General features: G+C 48.4%; 1 protein-coding gene across 5 annotated transcripts in view; it reads right to left on the reverse strand.

The window, feature by feature from the left end:
• ASIC2 (acid sensing ion channel subunit 2) overlaps positions 1-20,741 on the reverse strand; it is a 514,654-nt gene that overhangs the window by 11,674 nt on the left and 482,239 nt on the right. For all 5 annotated transcript variants that reach the window (XR_005814581.1, XR_005814580.1, XM_040536492.1 and 2 more), the window contains one exon: positions 7,094-7,221. Coding sequence is in view for 3 of the 5 variants with exons in the window: in XM_040536492.1 (XP_040392426.1) it covers positions 7,094-7,221 (128 nt within the window). In the remaining 2 variants the exon portion in view is untranslated. The remainder of the gene's footprint in view (positions 1-7,093; positions 7,222-20,741) is intronic.

The following is a 20,741-nucleotide window of genomic DNA, read 5'->3' on the forward strand; positions in this document are numbered from 1 at the left end:
GTCAATGAACTCTTCTCTCTCCGAGGGGCTCATCAAGGGCTACTACCTGGAGCTTCCATTCCAATTGCAGCTTCAGAGACTCACTGCTTCTCTTCTGCCCTGTAATTTATAATCAGAAGCAAACTCTCAACTTAGCAGCAGCCAGACACTGATGCGGAACCTCCCCAGAGGCAGAAGGCACATCATTAGGGCCTGGGCTCTGCACTGAATGGGGGAGCAGCTGTGAAGGGGCTGTGCCTGGCAGGATGCCCCCTCTAAGATGCTCCCAGTATCCTTCAGAGAGGAGAATGCACAGCCCCAGAGCCGTGCTTTGTCTTTGCAATAGCGCACCTTGCAGTGAAAGGCTTGAACCAAGGGGTCAAATATTCCACAGCCCACAGTGGGTTCCCTGCACCAGAGGGCAATGGAGTAAAATCCTGAGTTTCTCCCCACACTGTGGCTTCTCCCTCTCCAGGCTGGTTCCATGTATGCTCCCATGAGCCCTGCAAGCCCTGGGGTTAATGCAAGCCCTTGAGTCAATGCAATGGTGAACCCGCCTGCAAGAGCATCCCTCCTTGCGAGCCACCTTAACCTGCTCATTGATGCAATGGGTGTTTTCTTGGGGCTGCAACCTCATGCAAAGCCTTTGTATTCAATGCACTTGGCCCTGGAGAACTGCCTGAGCAATGCATTTTGGCCATTTGACATCTGAATCTCCTGCCCATGAAGCTAAAGAGGCTGTCACATTGCACCGGGGAGCCCAGCCTGCCTCGTGAGCCAGTGAGCAGGAGTGCGCGACAGCACAATCCCACAGACTGCAGTCGCACAGAAACAACTTAAGCAGGAGAGACGCTAACTGGATTTGATTTCTGCCCCCTGCACAGCGTGTGACCATGAGGACATCTCCTCCTCCTGAAGGAATTGCTTTCCCCTCTTCCAGACAATGCTGATTTTTGCCCCATGTGCAGTGCCCAGCAGGACCTGGCGCTGGACTGGCAGAGGCTGCCTGAGCATGCTGAGCTGCTCCCTACCACCAAAGATGCATGACTTTCCTTGGAAGCTGGAGGGAAATGACAGAAAAAAAAAAGTAGGGGCAAAAGCAGCAGGGACAGTTTCTGCCCTCAGTTCATGCTGGAGAGTAGCGCTGTTCTGTAATTGTGCTCCAGTTATTCAAGGGCTGCCTGCACATTGCCCGCCCTGGCACCGCACAGTCTAATGCTGAAAGAAATTCAGCTTCGGCATCTAATTGAGGTCGACAAACTCGCATCCTCACACCATTCACTGTTGTTAATACTTAATTAATTAATTAAATGCTTTTTAAATTCTCTTGATTCCTGCTATTAGGGATTACAATAAGCAGTAATGAACTGGCAGCCACCAAAAGAAAAACGAACAAATTGACCTGTCTCCTTAAATGCATGATGGATCTGCTTGTCTAAAATGCAAAAAATAAAGCTTAAAAGATAAAGCTGCTCTCTGTGACAGAGTGGCTCTTGTGTGATCGCCTGTGACAGTGGCCATCTTTCCCATTTGGGTGCAACCTCTCCCCAGTGCTGCCCTTCACGTGCTGCTCTTTGCTCTGGGCCTTCTGATGACTGCAAACATCTGTCTGCAGCTGGAGAGGTCTTTTTTTTTTTCTTTTTTTCTTTACCAGTATCTCTATTTTTTCTACACGTTTAATTCTGTGCAACAGAAAAGATGTGGAAATGTGGCAGAGCTGCTTCCAGCCCAGTTGGCAGCTGGGCTCGGTGAGAAATTCGGCTTTGAGGGTGCTCCGCATCGACTCGGCTCAGCACCCACCTGATGCCACTGAGCTCCGGGCTGTGAGCGGCAAGGAAGGATGTCAAAAGCCCCTGCTGCCAACCTGTAGTTGAAGCTCATGGAGTCTAGACAGGGTGTGTTTGCATTTGCTGCAAATGAAATAATAACCAGAAACCTACGTTCTTTAATGAGACATCAAATAGCATCAGCTTAATAGAATTTCAATCCCAGACAGCTTTAGCACTTGTAAAATGCTTAAAAAGCTCACTGTACACACAGCTTGCAGTTCTTGTCACTATCTCCCAGTTAATGATGCTGGAATTTCTCTATTTATTGTCTCCCTTTCTCCCTTCCCAGGAGGGGTGTGCTCTGTGCCATGCAGCTGTTCCTACCCATTTGCACCCAAAAAATGACTTGAATAACAAGAGCTTAACCCTTCCAGCAGCTGGCAGGTCCCCCTGGGCAGTGCTCAGGGATGTGATACAGCCCATGGCTCCCAAAGTGCTGGATTTGAGCTGTCACCGGGGAAAAAAAAAGTGCATTTAGGCATGCAGTGATCCTGGAGGCCCTCCAGGTCCCTGCTTCCTTGGGAATAATTTTGCAAATCAAACAGTAAGATCGAAACCTCCTGTGGCCCTGCAGGAAGACCCGGCCAGGGAGGGCAGCCCATTCAGAGGCTCATCCCAGGTCTGGTCCCGTATCCATGGGACCCATATGGATATGGGTCCATGGGACCCATATCCCCTTTTTATCCATGTAGTAAGGCAAAAGCTTAACAGGAACACCCAGACCATCGCTTCATATACATCCGTGATGTTTTTTTCTCTTACTGGCCTCCTTCCTAAATGAGTCCTTTCCAATCTCTCCACATTCAGATGTATTGCTCCTTAACCTGATTCTCTTCCACTGCTTGCCTCCAACCCCTTTTCCTTTGTATTTTTTCACAAACAGGCTAATTCACTCCAAATGTGGTTTTCCAAGCACAACCACACCACTGTCCTATGAAAAAATCCTTTCTGTCACTTCCTCACATCTCCTTCTGCTTTGAATCTCCCCTGTGTGCTGAAAGTTTTGCCACAGCTGGCCACTGCTGCCTTCTAGTTGGCTTCTTGTGTAATTAACGTAGAGTCCAATGATAGACTGGAGGAAATCAACTGGGAGAGTGTGTGGGATCGAGGGAAACGGAAAGCAACCAGAAAGTGAATGTTTCCAGGAGGAGGTGTAAGACCGTAGGTAGAAGATGCTCTGAGTGAGTGTGAACAAACTTGGGAAACACTACTTAATTGCTCCTGATTTTCAAACCCAACTGCCTACACCCTGTTTGAAAATACGAGTGATCACTGCCAGACCCCGAGTCCCATTTTCCTGACTCTGTAATTACATTTCTTGATACTGCAGTTGTTGGTAGCTCATGCTCTCTGTCCCGTGCAATTTTACGAGGGGATGAGTCTCCAAGGCACACTAGAGCCCTATAAAACAATATTGCTCTGTCTTCGAACCTGTCGCTTAATTGAAGCCTCTTAAATTTTTATTGCCAAGTTGGCAGAAATTGCCATTTTAGTGCGCTTTTCATCTTCTCTAACGTGCCGTGCTGGTGGTGTAACAGGGAGCGGCTGAGCCGGGTAAGTAACGTTATCTGATCCCAGCACCTGTGGGCGATGCTGTGGTGCTCCTGAGCTGCGGTGAGGCCATAAAACACAGATGGGAAAACAGGATTAAAAGAAACCAAATCCAGGAGGAATCTGTCTTTTGGAGGGGATCAGCCCTCCACAAGTATGGATGCCAGTGTGGGTTGCAGTCTCCCCAAGGCCATGAGCAATGCAAGGTTTGGAGAAGCTTATGGCAGCAGCAGGCTCACCCAAAAGAAGTTGGGAAAGGGTAAAAATTGAGGAGAATCTCTGCAAAGCCAGGAGCAGGGGATCTATAGGGCAGAGCCCTGTGCAGGGTGCTCCTGCCCTCCTTGGGACCAGCATGCGTGTGCCCGCAGCCAGCTCCCACACAGCACTCGGGGTTTTGCCCATTCATGAGCAAAAAACCTTATTCATGAGACTCACCGATTGCCATGGAAACCACTCCCCTGAGCAGCCGAAGCATCTCTCGTGGCAAGACATGTGGCTGACTCTGCCCTGGCTCCTTCCCGCTCCCCTCCTCACGTAAAATGGTGTGAAAACCCCAGAAAACAGCAGCCGTGCTCTCACGTGTCTGTGTAAACTGCTCCAGCTCCCTTCACACTGTCGCCCGGAGAGGAGGTTTGATGTCCTCCAGCAAGACACTTGTTTTAATTGCAGCTGTGCTGCACCACCTCCAGCAGATCCTCAGATCACTTCGATCTGAGATTTTGGGCCACGTGTCCACAGCAGAAAGCCAGCCTGGCCTATATAACCGCACAAACATGTTTTATGGAGAAACCCCCCACTCACATTGCCTTTGCTTTCCCTGACACAGTGCTTTTCCCTTGCCACAGCAAACACAGTGGGTACACTTGCAAAGTCCTTGCCCGTGGTGCTACGTTAGCGCTTTCTCCTGACACAGACACATCGTACACAAGCACGACATTGCTGCTGCATTAATGTTACCAAACTGGCAAACATTTCTTAAAAGTCACTTCTGCTGGAGGGACCAGGAGTCAGAGGGCTCAGCCACTGCTGAAGAAAAGATGATTTTTATTTTATTTTATGCTTTTTCAGATTGACAGCTCGTTTTCCAGTGACATTTAATGAGATCACGCACCGTCACGGGCACAGGGTTTGCTTTCGACAAGGGGCTTTTGGAAAGCTCTCAGAATAAAGGTCCAGAATTTATCACCACGAGCCATTAACTCAGCCACCAATAAGTTCTCTCCACCCCAAAGCCTTTCTCAAAGATGCTGCACAGCTCCCACCACCATGCCAAGACAAGTTTGCCCAATTCCATGCCTACTTTTTTGGTGCTGAGCATGGAAAAATGCTTATAACTAACAGAGCCTCCTCAGAGCTGGGAGAGGCAAAACAACCTGCTCTTTCGCTGCCCATTTCTATCCCTCTCCAGCCAGAGAATCGCTTCATTTGTGCTTCATGGTAGTATAAAACACACGGTTTAGGACCGCAATAACGGGCAGGGCTCAGTCCTCTGGGTGATGTTTACGGGGTTTTCCTCCTTTTGCCCTGACTTATTGAAGGACAGCATGTGTGTGCCCCAGTCAAAGAGATGTAATGTTAAAAAAGACTAAATCAGGACCTGAATCAAAGATGTGTGTTTGGGGTGGGAGAAACTGGCTGATGCCTGGCTAGTCCCTGCAGGGTAATTAAATGAGACAGTAGCAGGCATATGCTGTAATAGTTGTAATTAGGTTTAAAAAAGACCTTATCATGTTCCATGGGTGATGGCTTTGCAGCCCGTGGTATAATTTTAAACCTGTTACAGAACTGCTGGTACCAAACAGAAATGCGCCCTGCCCTCTCCCAGCACTGAAACTTGGGCAAAACCCGTGGAAGAGGGGACAGGCTCAAGCACAGTCCGCTAAAATCAGTTTTTCTTGTCATCTTCTGTATCTTCACTCCTAGAAGGATGGATGTGGGGAAGGAGCTGTTTTGTTGTTTTTTTTTCCCTTTCTCTCAGCTGCTTATCTTCTTAATAGGTTCCTTTGCATTAGCTTTTAAAAATGGAAATAATGAAATAATAAAGGTTGGCAATACAATGCGAAGCACAAAGAATGCAGCTCCACACTGAATCTGCCAACAGCGGCTTGGGGCTTGAGGCTGACCCCACACTACTGCCCTGGTGCTGGAGTCCCCAGACTGCTCCGTGAGATGCCCAGGCACAGGAGGGGAAGGATACGGCACACGAAGCCCAGCAGTTCTGGTGCTAATTAATCAGCTTTCCATCCTTCTAGACTCCTTATCTTTCTGCATGTCGCGTACTAGTAATGCCAAATGCTGCCGGGTCCTCTAGGGCTTGCAGGAAGCAGCTGCTAATAGAGATGAGTTTGCTGGGGACACATGAAAGGCTTAATGTCAAGGGAATGGGATGAAAGATGCCCACGATGGGTTTCCAAGGCTCTTTCCTCCAGCAGTTGCTGCACCCAGCTCCATCACATCCTCCAGCAAGGTCTGCCCAGGCCATAGAGCACCTTGAGAGGATGGGTCCGGGAAGGCTGAGCATGCACAAGGACAGGGATGAGCCAGCCGATGGGATGCTGATGGGACAGGAGCTGCTTTGGGCTTCAGCAGCTGCTGCCTCACTCCCTGAAGATCCCTTTGACTTCACTGTTATCAAGGTGTTAGGCTCTAACTGAGTGCTCTGCTCCAGACGAGTGCTAATAAAGCTGATCATTTTCTCCAGCCCACCAGACTTCCCACAAGACACAAACCGACAACAACAAAACATTTTTCTGCTTTAATTGAGAAGTCTCCACCTGGTGCTCGCCCACTGGGAACCCACACCCTTCATTATCTCCAGGATGAGCGTGCACAAGCGTGCCGTAATGAAGGGGAGAGGCTCTGCATCCAGCCTCACTGAAATGCAGCACCTTCAGATGTATTTTGGTACCTGTGACCATGGAGAGAGGCCTTGGCCTAAAGATATATTTGGTGGTGACTTCGTCGAGTTGCTCTGAGCTGAAGTTCTGCAGTTTTGATCCCCGTGGAGGTTTAATCTGAGCAAACCCTCCACCAGCTCTTGTTCACTTTCCTCAATTTGATTCATTTTCCATGTGAAGGTGGATGCAAGAACAGGAAGGGAAATGAGAGAGGCAATGAAGCAGGAAGGCTAAGAGTGAAAGCACTGGGGACAAGCTGGGGAAAAATTATTCTGCTGGCCCGCTTTCTAATGCCTAACCAGGATTTTGGGGCTAATGATGCTACATCACACTGCATCCATCTGCACCACGATGATGTGCCACTGTTGGGACTCAGGAAGGCTGAAGCACCCCAGGCCCTGAGCTTCCTGCCACCAGTTATAATAAATGACAGGAACATTTCTGTGTTACCTGAAAGGATTCACCCTGCTCTGCCTCATGAAATCCTCTCCTCTTGTGAGTGTGAGAGCCTTTTGACAGAAGGCGTCTTTTCTCAGCAGGTTGGATAGTACCCAACACATTTAGTGACTGCCACAGGTGAACCATAACCATGAAAAAAATGAGCCAGGGAAATGACCAGAGCTGAAATCCTTTCTGTGGCCAAAACTATGGGGATTGTGGGTAATGCATGGAAAGTAATGCTGAAAAAGCTGTCCTCTCCCCAACCAATTTGAAGCAAGGGGTAAAAATAGCTCTTAACCATGAAAACACCTCTCCATGGGCATCAATACATAGATGCAAACCCTCCTATGGACCCATTGGAGGGACCTTGGTGTGTAAATGAAATCTGGGACTTACCCTTTGCTCCTGGGTGGCCACAAAGGTCTGGAAGCCAGGGGCCACCCCGAACCCAAGCTCCTGGACGAACGGTGGCTCAGACTGGCTGTGGATCTGAACCTTGACTCCAGCCTCAAACGTCGTCTCCTCTGAAAGAAGAAGGCATGAGGTTAAGCGGGATGGGGTGGGTGGGATGGTGTCCACTGGGAAGTTATATCTGGGAAATCTGCTCAAAAACAGGAGGTGAGCAGCTGGGAGTGTTCCACCTGGCTGATCAGATTTCTGAGCATGGAGGAAGGAAACCCAGCACCAAGGGATGCAGCACAACTCACTGCTGCCGCTACCGTGGCTTTTCCCCATTGGGACCAAGAACATCTGCTGGCTCCTGGTCCTCACACTGCTGCCCCTCCCAGGGACTTGTCTGCCCCAGATCTCAGAGATCTGTGATTTCTCCAGCCTGATCCATACTCTCCAGACAGAGAAAACAGGAGGCGACATCTATTTTCTTGATGATATTTAGTTAAAAAAAATTAAATGCATTCCCTTGCATTTAACTTACAGAAATAAACTTCTCCTTCCCTCAGAGTTCTTTCTTATGTCTGTAAGGTCTCCGTAACCAAAAGCAGGGGTGCACCCACCTCAGCTGCCCTGCAGCCTCATCTCTGGCACTGACACAGCCTGAGGCCACCTGGGACATAACATGGGCAATCAAGTAATGAAGAAAGTTTAAAATCCAAAGCTGCCCATGGCTTCAGCTACCGAAATTGCTTCAAGATGGACAAAGACACTTTGCAGCTCATGGGCTCAAACACATCACCCAGTTAGGGGCTTCCTCACTTTGGCTGATGTGATGTTCTGCATCTTGAGCCCCTCTTCCACTAAAACCAACTCAAAAGAGACTTTCTGAAGCTGAATTAATGGGATGAAAACCAGACCTGAGTGTGATATACGAGGACTTTGGGCTTCTCTATCACCCAGGCATCTTCATGCAAAAGGGGTGCATAACATTTCTTTCTTCAGCTTTGCTGCCAGTCTCACATCCAAATAAACTAGAGGGAGCATATGGGATTAAGGGATAGGGGGCTCATTTGCAAAGGAAGTTGTTAACTATGCATAGTATGGCCTAAAAACATAGCTACCCACTAATATCAATCTATGCTTAGGGGCAGCAAATGCTACCTAAAGAACTTCTGTTTAAAGATGAGTCACTCTTTTTTTTTTTTTTTTTGCTTGCTATTCCTTGGTATTTTTCTACAATTTTATTACGCATTTCAAATTTTAGCAGCACTGTATTCAATCCAAAACACTGGCAGAAACCCAGCACCGAGGAACGACAGCCACAGAGCTGTTACCCCAGGGCTGTACAAAGATGTGCAGCAGAAGACACCAGGCCATGGGATGACATGGGCACAGGGGAAGCACAGGGGAAGAAAAAAGTGGTAGCAGATAGCATGAAGCTCCCAAATCTCAGGACCCCACTGCTTAAGAGGAGGCAACTCTGCTGACTCATCAGGCAGCGAAGGAATCAGCCTTCCTCTCCTATGAGGATTTTCTTGGATCCTGCTCACTCAGTACCTCCCAAGGCAAACAAACCAGAGACTGCATGGGTGGGAATGGGCTTTGGCATGGATTTCTCAGGATTGAGAGAGCACCCACAGTGCACAGATCCACCTCTTTGATAGCTAACCATCCTTCCAGGTCTAACACTCAGCAGCATAAGGCCACAGCCAAACTGATCAAGTGTTGGTCCAAGAAGGTTGGAGCAGAGACCTCTGGAGACCCCCAAGCAGATGCACAGCCCTCCCCTTCATCCCCTCCCATTCTATCAAACCCTCCCCTCCAAACACAAACCAAACAACACGTTTCATTCAGCTTTTGGGAGCAAACAACATTAAAAATGCTCCACTGTGCCACTGACGCTGCTTTACATGGTGGCTACTTGAAGCTTCATGCACTGTGCCCGCAGTGACGTGTCCAGCAGCTGCTGGCACTTTGTCCTTTACAGACTGAGCAGCTGGAGCAGGCTATTTAATATTTAACCTTTTAAAGCTCCGCTTTCCTACCTCCAAAAGAATTTGGAGATAAATAGGATTTATGAAAACTGTTACCCCCCCCAAGCGTCACGTACATCTAAATCCCTGGGGTCCAGAGCTCAGCTCCAAGCACTTGGGGTCGGACATTTAACCGGGCAGAGAGGTTCTGATTTGCAGCCCACACTCCTGAGTACATGCTCCCATCGATTGATGCCTCCGGCACTCACTAATCCACGTGCCCAGAGCATTGGTTCTGCAACATGCTGTACAAAGTAATCATGCATTTTTTCCTTATTGAGGCAAAAGTGGTTTTGGTAGCCAAATAGTGTTACGATTAGGGCATGGTAGTGTTGCTATTGAATGCTGTGGCACGTGGTGGATGTGCAGGCTGCACATATTTCCTCTGAATCCCAAGTTAGTGGGACAGTGGTGGAAAAAGAGTGAAGTTTTTTAGGCTTTTCCCTGCACAGAAGCCTCCTGGAACAAGGTTAGTATTGATCACCCTTGCTCTTGGCTTCCACTTTTGCTCAAAACCAAGTGACCATGACCTGAACTGATCCCCGCCATGCTCCTATGATGGGGGTTATTGCAAACAACACAGCCCCATTACTGGGACCCACCACAACAAAAACCTGGCGTATCTTGCCACTGCTGTTCTTGGCCATAATTTGGCTCCTCTCCCTCCACGAGCCATAGGATGGATGTTGGCATGACTGAACTCTCTCTCTATCTGCTCAAGGGGTCCCTGAACCCCCCCGTTGAGGGTCTCATCCCCATCAACACCTCCCCAGCGCTGGCTCCCCAAACGCTCTAGTGCTGGGGGTGAAGCCAGCATTCTCACGAAGCCTTTGGAAAGGCTGAGCGTCCCCATCCAACCTCACTGCTGCTGAGGCGAATGTGTGCCAGAACCGTGCATTTTGAACCCTTTCCTAGCGCCCACCTCCTGCTCCTCCAACTTAACGCCCAATCCCGTTATTTCCACGGGACGCCCACTCGCACCGACCCCACCCAGCTCCATCGCTTTGCTGGGTGTTGATCCCCTTCCAACACTTCTGAGGTAATACCATATGCTTCCTTCACTAATTTTCACTAACTTGTTGGGCAACGGGAACTGTTTTGTTGAAACACTTTTGGTCTGAAATTAATCTGCCCATTTCTGCACCTGCCTCACATTTCCCTGGGTCTGCCTTGACTTAATTCCATGGATTTCCCCAAGTGCTGTGCACTGCTCTGTCTTTCTCTGTGGGTAAACCACTCTGCATCCAGAAACATAAGCACGCAAACAAGATATAGTCTGCAAATATCTGTAAGAGACTAAAAAGTGACAGGCTTTGCAATTTTACATAGAAAATCCTGGCTTGCAACCATTGTAATCATGCACAAGGAGGGGAATGGATTTTCTACATCGTAGAAGGAACTCTGGTATTAAAACACACAGTTATTAATTTTCATAAATGATAATACCAAGAAGAGCAAAATAAACAGCATTTTTTAGAAAGGCTGTCAAAAGCAAGGGAGCATTCTTTGTTTCTTTCTGCAGGAAACATGTGAGGATCAAACTATAAACACGAAACCAGCTTTGAAAAACTGCCACTTCTAATAAAAAATCATTTTCTACAAAATAGCTGTTTTCCACTAAGAGGGAAAAATTAAAAGCCCAACTTTACAAAACCCTTTGACGGAAAATAGCATCCTATTGCATGTCTTCCTCCAGTGGTACCTCCTGGAGGCACGGGGCTGAGCGCCAGGCAAGGCTATCGCTGTTGTTTCTTTAAGCCTGTTTCTTGCAGACATCCATCAAGGGAGACAAAGTAACCCTGAAAACCCCTTGACTAGCTCAGATGCCAGAAAAACTTCAAAAATAAATTCAAGGGAATTGGGGTTTGGTTTGTACCAGATAGTTTTTAGACTAATTTTGTAATTTTGGGAAGCGCAACCCCAGACCTTCATTCAATCTCCAATCCCTCTTTTCAGAGACCAGCAGTTATAAATTAGTTTCTCAGAGCAGCCCACATTAGGAATGGAGTAAAACATCCTTAATTATTCCGTTTCTGAAGACGTTAATATATATTACTGTATACAGCACAGTGTTTCCAAACAAATCCTAAGCTGCTCTTTTTGCTGAAGGATTACTGTAGTGTTAATTAAATTGGGGATTAATTCAGCATGTGCTTCAAGCTGGCTGCAGAGTATTGTATGTTGCAGATTGCACAGCTTTCTATTTCTGGCACAGGCTTCCCAGGACTTCAGCAGGACTTTCTGCTCAGAGCATGGCTTGAGAACCTTAATAAAGCTCCAGCTGACTGCAGGCTCGGGTGCAGGCTGCAAAGTTCTTCCCCTCGAATATTCAAGGAGCTGCAATTAAAATAAGAAATGCTGCCAAAGGCACGGAGCTCCCCTTCTTCCCCTGCCTTATTATGTCCAAACCAATCCATTTTTCCCTGGCAATTAACATCTGAAACTGGGCTCGGCACTAATTTCTGGGAACTGAAGATGCTCACAGCCCAAGTCCTGAGTCGTTTATAGCCGGAGCAGTCACTGGCAGCCCTGCAGAAGCCACTCCTGCTCAGAGGAAAACAAAGCAGATCCCACCTGCCTCAATCTGGTACATGGTTTCTCTGCTGGTTCATGCCATGGCTCTATTAGAAGGTGGCGGTTTAATTTGAAGAAGGTGGAGGTTTAATTTGGATAATAAGCCTTCTTCTGTGCTGAGCAGAAGTAACTGCAGAGCTAGGAGGCTTGGGTTCTCCCCAGACACTCCTTGTTCTTTGCTTCACTTTTTCCCCATCTGTAAAATGGGTTCAACGTTGCTACTGAAGTTGGTGGGCTGGAAGATTCCCCAGTGCCTCTTCTACACTCTGTAATCTCAGGCAAATGCATAATATTCTCATGTTTTTCCTAGACAAATATTTATGGATAAAAAAAAAAAAAAAAAAAAAAATCCATGGAAAGATACCTATGGGAAAGCTGTACTCATGAACCTAACAGGAAAAAAATATGCAATTATATAGAAACCCACTTAACTACAGTGAAACCAGTTCCAATCCCCTGTGAATGCTCTCCTTTCTGTGGAAGTGTTGTGTTTTGCTGCAGTTAAAGTTGCTTGGTAACAGGATTAAGTAAAGCTGAAATAAGAATATTTGCATCAGGTTTGGGGGGGATGATAACATCCGCTTGACAGGCAATTGAGTCGACACAACTTTCCCACTAAAAACAATCTCTAAAAATTTGTCCTGTGTATTTTACTATTCTGGGCTCTGCTTTGGCTGCTGTCTTGGGAGAAATCAGGGACAAGGAGTTTCCACAAGGATGAAAATGAGATGTCTGACACCAGCTCTGGCAGCTGCTGAGAACAAACCTTGCATCCCGCTTGGATGCAGGGTCCCAGCGGGGCTGGGGCTCCGCAGGGCATGCGCAATCCCATCCTTCCCTTAAATGCTCACCTGCATTTAAGAGGGACAGAGGAAATTTGCAGAAGCTGCAGAAGACACTATGTGAGGGTGGCAGGCAGCTTCTCTCTACAAACCATTCCCCCAGCTGGGAAATCAGACCTTGCTGCTCCAAGGCTCTCCTGGGAACCTGCAGCAGGGACCTCGCCTTTTCCCCCGTGCTGGGGGCTGCACACTTAGATAGCCTTCTCAAACTATGTGTGCTGGGACGAGCTGTGGGGAGAAGCATTTCCCACTGGAAATTTCCCTGCTTTCCTCTCGTGGAGGTGGGAAGTGATCTCAGATCCCTCAAACCTTGCACAGGAGGTGGAGCAGGGCCGGACGACCCAGGTAGACATGGCTCAGCACATCAGTGATGATCTGAACGCTACTGGAAGCTTTGATGGAGATGGAGAGCATGAAAAGAGCGGCACAGAAGCACCGTGCAACACGCTCCACTATGACAAGTCAGCGGCGCTTTGTGCAGGAGGTTAAAAACCTATTCTGGGAAAAGGAAACCAAAAGCTCTACACCTGAAAGAGCTACCAGCATGAAAGGCTGACAGCTTGCACTGAAGGGAAGCGAGACAGCAGTATTAGCTGCAGAGCTGAATCAGTCCTTTCTCTTTATCTCTTGGGATACAGATGGGATATTTCAGATATCAGATATAAAGGATTTCTCCTTTTTTTTTTTTTTTTTTTTTTTTTTTTGTGAAAGAATACGTTCAAAAAATTCATCTCCTTGCATCTGAAAATCTCTTGGGGCTGCGACAGGGGCATGGAGGGCTCACAGTTCTCAATGGCTTTGCAAAGGGGCCAGGAGAGTCACTGCAATCCAGACAATCAGCACCACGAGATGACACCTCTTGTTTGTTGTTTCTCTTTGGTTCAATGAGAAACAATGAAGGGATTTGCACAAAGAGAAGCAAAAATAATAGGGAGGAAAGAAAAGAAGAAAGGAAGGAGCCTTCTGCCCATGGAGCCTGCAAGAGGGCTGGCTCTGCACCTTGCACCCAGGCACGGCGCTGGTGGCTAGCAGACTCCTTCAGCGGGCACTGCAGTGGGGTTTGATCACTGCCTGATTCCTACAATGCAAACCAGGATAGGAATGTGTGCAGGATATACATCCCAAAACACAAACTAATGCTCCAAGATACAAGGCAATGTTATACCTAGCTGGCATCCAAAGCTTTCTCACCAGCAATTCGTCACTTAACCCCCTGCCAAACATTTCTTCGGGTGTCTTCTACTTCATTTTCTGGCCGTGGTGCTGGCAGAGGCAGGACACGGCACCTCTGGGACTCTGGTCTCACCGACCTCCCCCACTGCTCGGAGGCAAGCCTGCAGCCGAGGCTGTTCCCTGCTCAATCCAGTACAAGCTCTGCAGAGCGCAGCCGCGATTCATTACTCACCAAGTAACAGAAGGTGTTATAACAAACTACATTAAGCATATCAGCTATTTTTAGTTAAGCATATTGCATTTGCATACTAAATCTGAGGGGCCATATGTCTCAACGTATATTATTAAAAAGCCTCTTACATAATAAACAGGGCAAACCGAGACCAGAGATGTTAAAGCAGTCTTGGTGGACGGTGAGGAGCCAGCAATGAATATTTCAGTTCCTTGCTTCTCTCTCTGTTACGCTTAAGCTTTTATTGTTAGTGTAGAAACAAGCATCTCACAACCTGCTTTACTGGTGGGGTCATGGCAGGGCAGGGAGGGTTGGTGCTGCCAGGTTACGCTGCTTTTATAATCATTTTTTTTGTGGGGAAGGAACAAATACTCCCCTCCCACCTCTGCATCCTATAGAAATTGCCCGTTGCAGGGAAGGGAGATCATGGGAGGAGGCCAGCTGAAAAATGGGATGGGGTTCCCCAGGAGCAGGAGCTGAGATGCTGCCAGGAACACGAAGCAAGGAGAGGAGAAATAATTCCCTCTGGCGCCCGCGCTGCTGCCTGCATCCCGAGCTGGGGGTGCCTGCCCCCTCGGGCTGCCCATCTGCTGACTGTGCTTTGGCAAGCTGCTCTCACTGCAGGAACAGAAACGATTAAAACAAATAAAAAAATAAAAATAATAAAAATAATAAAGGACACATTACAAAGGCACAGAAGCAGTTCTTGCACATCCTTCCATCCCCCTCCAGGAGCCTCGCTGCTTCCCCCAGAACATCTTGAAATATTAAACGGTCAAAAAGCTGTGGCGAATTTCAGCTCGTATGGGAGCCAGATGGAAGCAGATATCCATGTGCCCTAGGCTGGGTCCTGGCTCTGCTGCTGCCCCTTCCTGGGCACTTGGGTGGACTGCCACCGGGGACACCGGCACCCTTTGGAGCCCGGGAAGGGGATGCTATCTTTAGTGAGAGCCATTGTAGGACATGGTTTATTGAGCTGGAAGTTCTAAGAGGTGCCAGGGAGATCTTCCAGCCCTGAGCATCACTGGTCCATGGGAAGTGCCGCTGCATCCCAACCCAGGTGGGTGACACCTCTCTGGGAGTGTGGGTTCCACAGGAGCGCATGATAGTCCCAGAGCAGGACAGAAGAAGAAGAAACAGGGAAATTGGGGTGGGTGTGAGCAAGGCACACCCTCAGCTGCGGTGAGGACCTACAGGGTCCATGCAGGCAGGGGTAGGAAGGTTGTCAGACTGAGCTGTGCCGGCCCAGCTCCTCTGCAGCATCAGTGCTGAATTTTCCATCCCAGGGGATGCTGCACAGCTTACACCGCTCTGGCACCGCAAATTGCTCCCACTGGTCCTTTATCCTGCAAGGATGAGATTTTCCTCTTAAGCTGAGCATGCACCACCCCAGCACCCACCTGATTTTCTTATTTTGCAGTCACTCTAAAGAGTAATAACCTCTTACAACTGTTTATTTCCTGCTGGCCCCTCTCCGGGAAGCCTGCAGTAAGAAAGTCCCCACAGGCACCAGGACTCTGCTGCCACATCTGTGCTCTGGGGCCAGTTTTATTCACTTTTGCATCCTTTTGGAGAGAAGCAATTTCTCAGTGCAGAGCCAAGAAGGGTGGGAAAGCTCTGAAGTTACAGCGCAATTAAATAAAATCACTGCTGGTTCAAGGACATTTGAAGAAAGGCGCGGGCAGAGAGTTTTTCACTGCTTGGAGAAACCTTGACTCTGCGCCCTGCCTGCACACACTTACATCTCTGGTTATGCCTATTTAATTTGCATTGCCTATAAATGTCAGTGTTTTGAGCGATGTAATTTCAAAGCACTTTGGTGAACTCTGCGACTAAGTAAACACTTATTTTAATGGAAAAGGATGTGTATCAGATGTGTTTTTTGATTACAAAATGCCAGGAAAGAGCTACTCCATCAGCCAGAGTGGGGAAAAAATAACCAGAGCAAAGAAGTATTTCAGTTATATCATCGAGGGAAATGCTTCTCCTGCTCATACATTTTTTTGTGGTTTCAAAGTGTTGGCCAGATAGACACAAAATCAATAGCTGACTTTTTTTGGAGGTGGTGGTGGGGAAGGAAACATAAAGATAAAGAACCCCCAAATCCCTACTCTAACACAGGGAGAGAAGCATGTAAGCCTTGGTCTCATATCTAAAGCAATGCCTCAACCACTGGGATATTTTAGAGAGATTTAGGATTTTGCTTTTCAACCTAAAACTTGAATCCCAGCGGCACTCATCCATGCATTTCCACAAGAAGTTTTGGTTGTTCCACGTTTCCTTAGAAAATTCCCTACCCTGTAATTTTTACCCCTAGCAGCCAAATGGATGTTAAATCTCAACAGAAGAACAACTCTGCGAGCCTGGACTCTGGGAGCCAGAATACATTCATATTGCCTATCTGTTAGTTAATTTATCCCATCCTATTTTACAGATAGGGGTTTGTCAGTGCTGGGGTTCCCCACTTGCAAGATTTCTAACACATACTCACCCCTTGCGTCATTCAGACACCAAAACCGAACACCTTGCTGACCAGAAAAGATTTTTTCCTTATTTCTGTACAGTACAGGTTTGCCCCATCTGCAGCCCAAAGCATCGCTGCTTCCTTGTGACACCTGCACCTCTGTCACCCCAAATCCTCCGTGCCTCCCGCCAGACCCCAGCCCTCTCCTCTTGCGCTGCTGCGTATGGAGGCTGCTATATATAAAAATATTTGCATTGTCTTGTAGCGTGCTGCCCACGGCAAGGCCGGCGGGGCACAGACAGATCTCATATGGCAGCAGGCAGGCTAATATTTTCCTCTGATAAAAATAACCTGTGAAAATTACATCTCGCACAGCTTAGGGGGACAGCCTACAGAGCTGCAAGGAATTTTGCTGGAAGGGGTGGAAAAAGATAAGATCAGCCAGTGCTGACCTGGAGATTTAAGAAGACTAATGGTGTGTTGATGTCAGAGTTTTTTTCTGAGCTTTTGCAAGGCAAGGTGAGAAAGAGGCAGCACGAGAGAGGGCAGGAGGTGAAATAGAGCAGCTGGATGGAGCACGAGACATAGCTGGACTGGCTGAGATTTTGGGGAGGGAGGTGAGTTTTGCAAGGCAGACAGAGCAAGGGAAGTGCTCAGCTCCCTGCTTTTTGGCCACTTCAGAGCAGACCGTGGTCACTAGGGTCCCTCCGCAGCCCCTGTGTGATTTTCCACCCCAGCTTTTGGCAGCTGCTTGGCTTCTTTAGGTGAGAAATCTCTTTTTGATGGGTAACAGAGGATTACTCCAGCTGCCAGAGCTTGGTCATGCTGTTCTTCACCCAAACCCACCTTCTCAGGTGCCAACACATACAAAGAAATGACGCCTAAAAGCAAGGGTCTTGGTTGGTCAGGGTGACGGTTGGACTTGGGTGATGGTCTCGAAGCTCTTTTCCAGCCCAAATGATTCTGTGATTCTAAGAGAAGCTCGGTAGTGAAACCCCATCAGAAATACCACCATTGGTTCTGGTTGCAGAAGCCTGACCGATGGAGATGGGGAGAGGAGACACCAAAGCTGCTGGGCTGGGCCAAGGAGCGGGGAGCCCAGGATCTGGGAGGAGGCCAACACAGCTTGGACGGTGCATCGTCTGGCGAGATGGAGCCTAAACACGGATGTGAATCCTCTCTATAAATACAACACAGGCAAACACCAGAAGGGAGCAGAGCGTTTCCATCGAGAGGAAAATATTTGAAAAAAAAAAAAAATCCAAGCTGGATCAACTGACGGTGAATGAGTGTGATCTGGAAATCAGAAGGTCCAGAGCCAACAGGGCTCTGCAGCTCTGCAGAGGCAGCTCCTGCCTGCCTCAGGTTTTCAGGTGGTTTGCACCAATCCTGCTGGAGGTTTCACAACAAGTGGGTTGCCAACCTCTGTCTGATCGCAGATCAGCTCGGCAAAGCACCCTAAAAGCAGACAAAGAGCACCGTGCCCCACAAAGGGCTTTCAGACCGTGGATCCATGGGCAGCTTCTCATGGTGCACGTGTCCCTGTCCCTGCTTTGCTTGCAGGCTGATGGGCACCTCCCAGCTCTTTCCTCTCCACCGCCCCCAACCAGCATCTGCCTTGCACCAGTTTTTGGAAACCTCAGGCTGCTCCAGGAAGCTTTGGTCTGCCTTCAGTCGCCTGCAAACCTCTCTGCACAACAGCCAAGGAGAAGCACCAGTGCCTCCAAACACTGCAGCTCCAAACAAGGCTGACTCTGTTACAGGGTCTGGAGGTCACATGCCACCTTTGGAAGGTAATGACACAAGTAAATGACTCCTGCTTGCTGAAAACACCTCTGGACTGGAAGCAGACAGCTCCCTGACGATGTTTAATGGTTAAAGGCTGGAGTTCGCCATCACCCTGGCATGCACCGTGCACAACCGCTTGCCTTCTGTACCCACTTTCTCACCCAGAAAGCAAAACCACAGGCAGCCAGGTGGTAGGAAAGACCATTGGGGTTATGAAGATACAAAGAGGCTGCCTCCCACACCCTCCTGTCATACCCGACCCCCAAATCTGCATCATAGTGTCTTAGAGACCCCATCTCCAACCCCAAGGGAAGATTTTCCCTCTGGAAACTTCAATTCTTGCCCCATACTGGGGTGCAGAAAGAGGGTCCTTGCACTCATGGGACGTGCTTGCCATCCTTACAGCACCAGCCCTGGGCTTGCATGGGCTACCGTGTGTCGGCATCCCACCCTGGGGCAGCAAAATGGCCAAATCCAGCCCCCAGCGCCTTGCTCTGCTCCGGTACGACACCAAACCCATCTCCCTTGGCCACAGCAGCACAGGTTGGAGCCAAGAGCTGGAGATATGAGAGATCCTGCTCTGACAACTTTGTGACTTTCCTGAGTTCAGTACTAACTTGTAGTGCTGTAGTAATACTTAATTATCGTTTTTACTATTGCAATATTCATGGCAGCCCACAGAACATCCATACAGACAATCCTGTGAGGCCATTACTATTGTTATAGAAATAAATATCTGTACTGAAGGCATTACGATTAGACACTGAAGATAAATTGTTCCTGGCTCCTGGGACAGGGTATAACAAACTGCTGTGTATCATCAAAATGGGTCAAATTTTCCCTTGGGAACATCCTCAGATAAGAACTTGCAGCACGATAAATGCATCTCCATTGGGGCATCGCTGAAATAAACAGGATTTTTGCCATTTTTTTTCCCAGAATTGCCTCCAATATTCCTCGTGCCAGGGTTACAGTGCAGAGCTGGTTTAGCCCTATATGTGAATTAGATCGGAGGAAGACCTGTGTGACCTGACTGCCTTGGAGGAAGAGGCTGCTGAAGCGATGGAGAGAGGTCTCCAACTCCAGTGAAGCTAGAGATTGCAGGGAGCAAACTGGGGGGATCTTCTGCCTTCCTGTGGGGATCAGCAGCCTGGGCTGAACTGGGACTTCATGCAGGTGCTGAAGCATCCCCAAATAAATCAGCCGGGGGGGGGATGCATAGGTAAAAGGCCAGCACGCTGCACACAGCCCTGTGGGGCTCAGGACTAGCGGAAAACGTGTTTCTTACCTGCAAGTGAATTTTTAAAACAATGTGAGCAGTGCTGGTCCTTTCTCCTGGAACAAAGGGGACCAGATCACATGGCAGATGAAGCTGGTTCAGAACCCTTTTTCTCCAGGCTCCTGTGTGAATACTTTGCCTTTCCTTTGTATTCCTGAGTGAATGCTTTGCCTATTTTCTTTTGCCTTTCCCCACGAAGAAACACACTTCTGCCTTCAGCTAACCCGGGTACCTTTCAGGATCTATGCAGGGCTGTTTCACAGCAGAAACAGCTTTCTCATACATGCTTCCAAAGATGCCTGGTTTTGGCATTGGAAAATCAATAAGAATTGCAGCCTTTGTGGCTCTTGCTAAAAGGACTTAGATCTTGCATAAGCCACAGCAGCGCGATGCTCAGGGACAAGCGACACCATGAAATGCTCTGCATGTTTACCCAGCAAGCGCACGGCACATGGCTGGTCCTGGGGGAATTGCTGCCTGGCTTTTCTCATGCTGACCTTGCACTGGAAGGAAAGAGACTTTTCCTTTCCTACATGTGCATTTGACAGAAGGCAATGGCAATCGCTTCCCTTCTCCGCTGTTCACACTCTCCAAAATATTTGAGTAACGACATCATGTAGTATAATTTGTCACTTGGCCAAACTCCGCAGATGGCATTTCCCTTTCTAATCTTTATAAGCTTCTCCTTAAATAGTAGTAGTGGAAGTAATAACTACAACAAAAATATTAAACCTGATAAAACACAGTTGCAGCCCTCTTTCATAGAGCTTCCCAGTTTCTCAGCATGTTTGGTAGCAAAGTATACATTAGTGGTGGCGGCATGCCAAAACCAACCCTAGATAGACCCAAAATACTTTTTTGTTGTTGTTGTTCAACCCCTCCCTCCCCCCCCCTCTCCCCCCCCCCCCCCCCCAGTAATGATGCCTCTGCATATCACACAGCTCTATAACAGCTCATTTTTACTGCTGCATGGCTTTACAATCTCATTCTGGTGTCCACTGAGCAGGAAAGCCATCCAGCCCCATCAACAGCCCTGACCTGGCACATGTCATCTTGCCAAAACAGGAGGGCAGCCTTCAAAGCATTAGAAACACGTCCCGATGAGACAGCAGGAAGATGCCAACATGCCAGCAGCCCAGGTCTCCACTACCATACCCCATGCATCGCCCTGCAGGGCAGCTGGGGCCAGCTCCTGCCTGGGGAGGCCACCAAACCCAACCTCCTGCCCCAGGGCTGCACCACGCCAGTTCCAAACTCCTCTGCCAG

Source organism: Cygnus olor, chromosome 25 (genome assembly GCF_009769625.2).
Source record: "Cygnus olor isolate bCygOlo1 chromosome 25, bCygOlo1.pri.v2, whole genome shotgun sequence".
In the NCBI taxonomy this organism is placed as follows: domain Eukaryota; kingdom Metazoa; phylum Chordata; class Aves; order Anseriformes; family Anatidae; genus Cygnus; species Cygnus olor.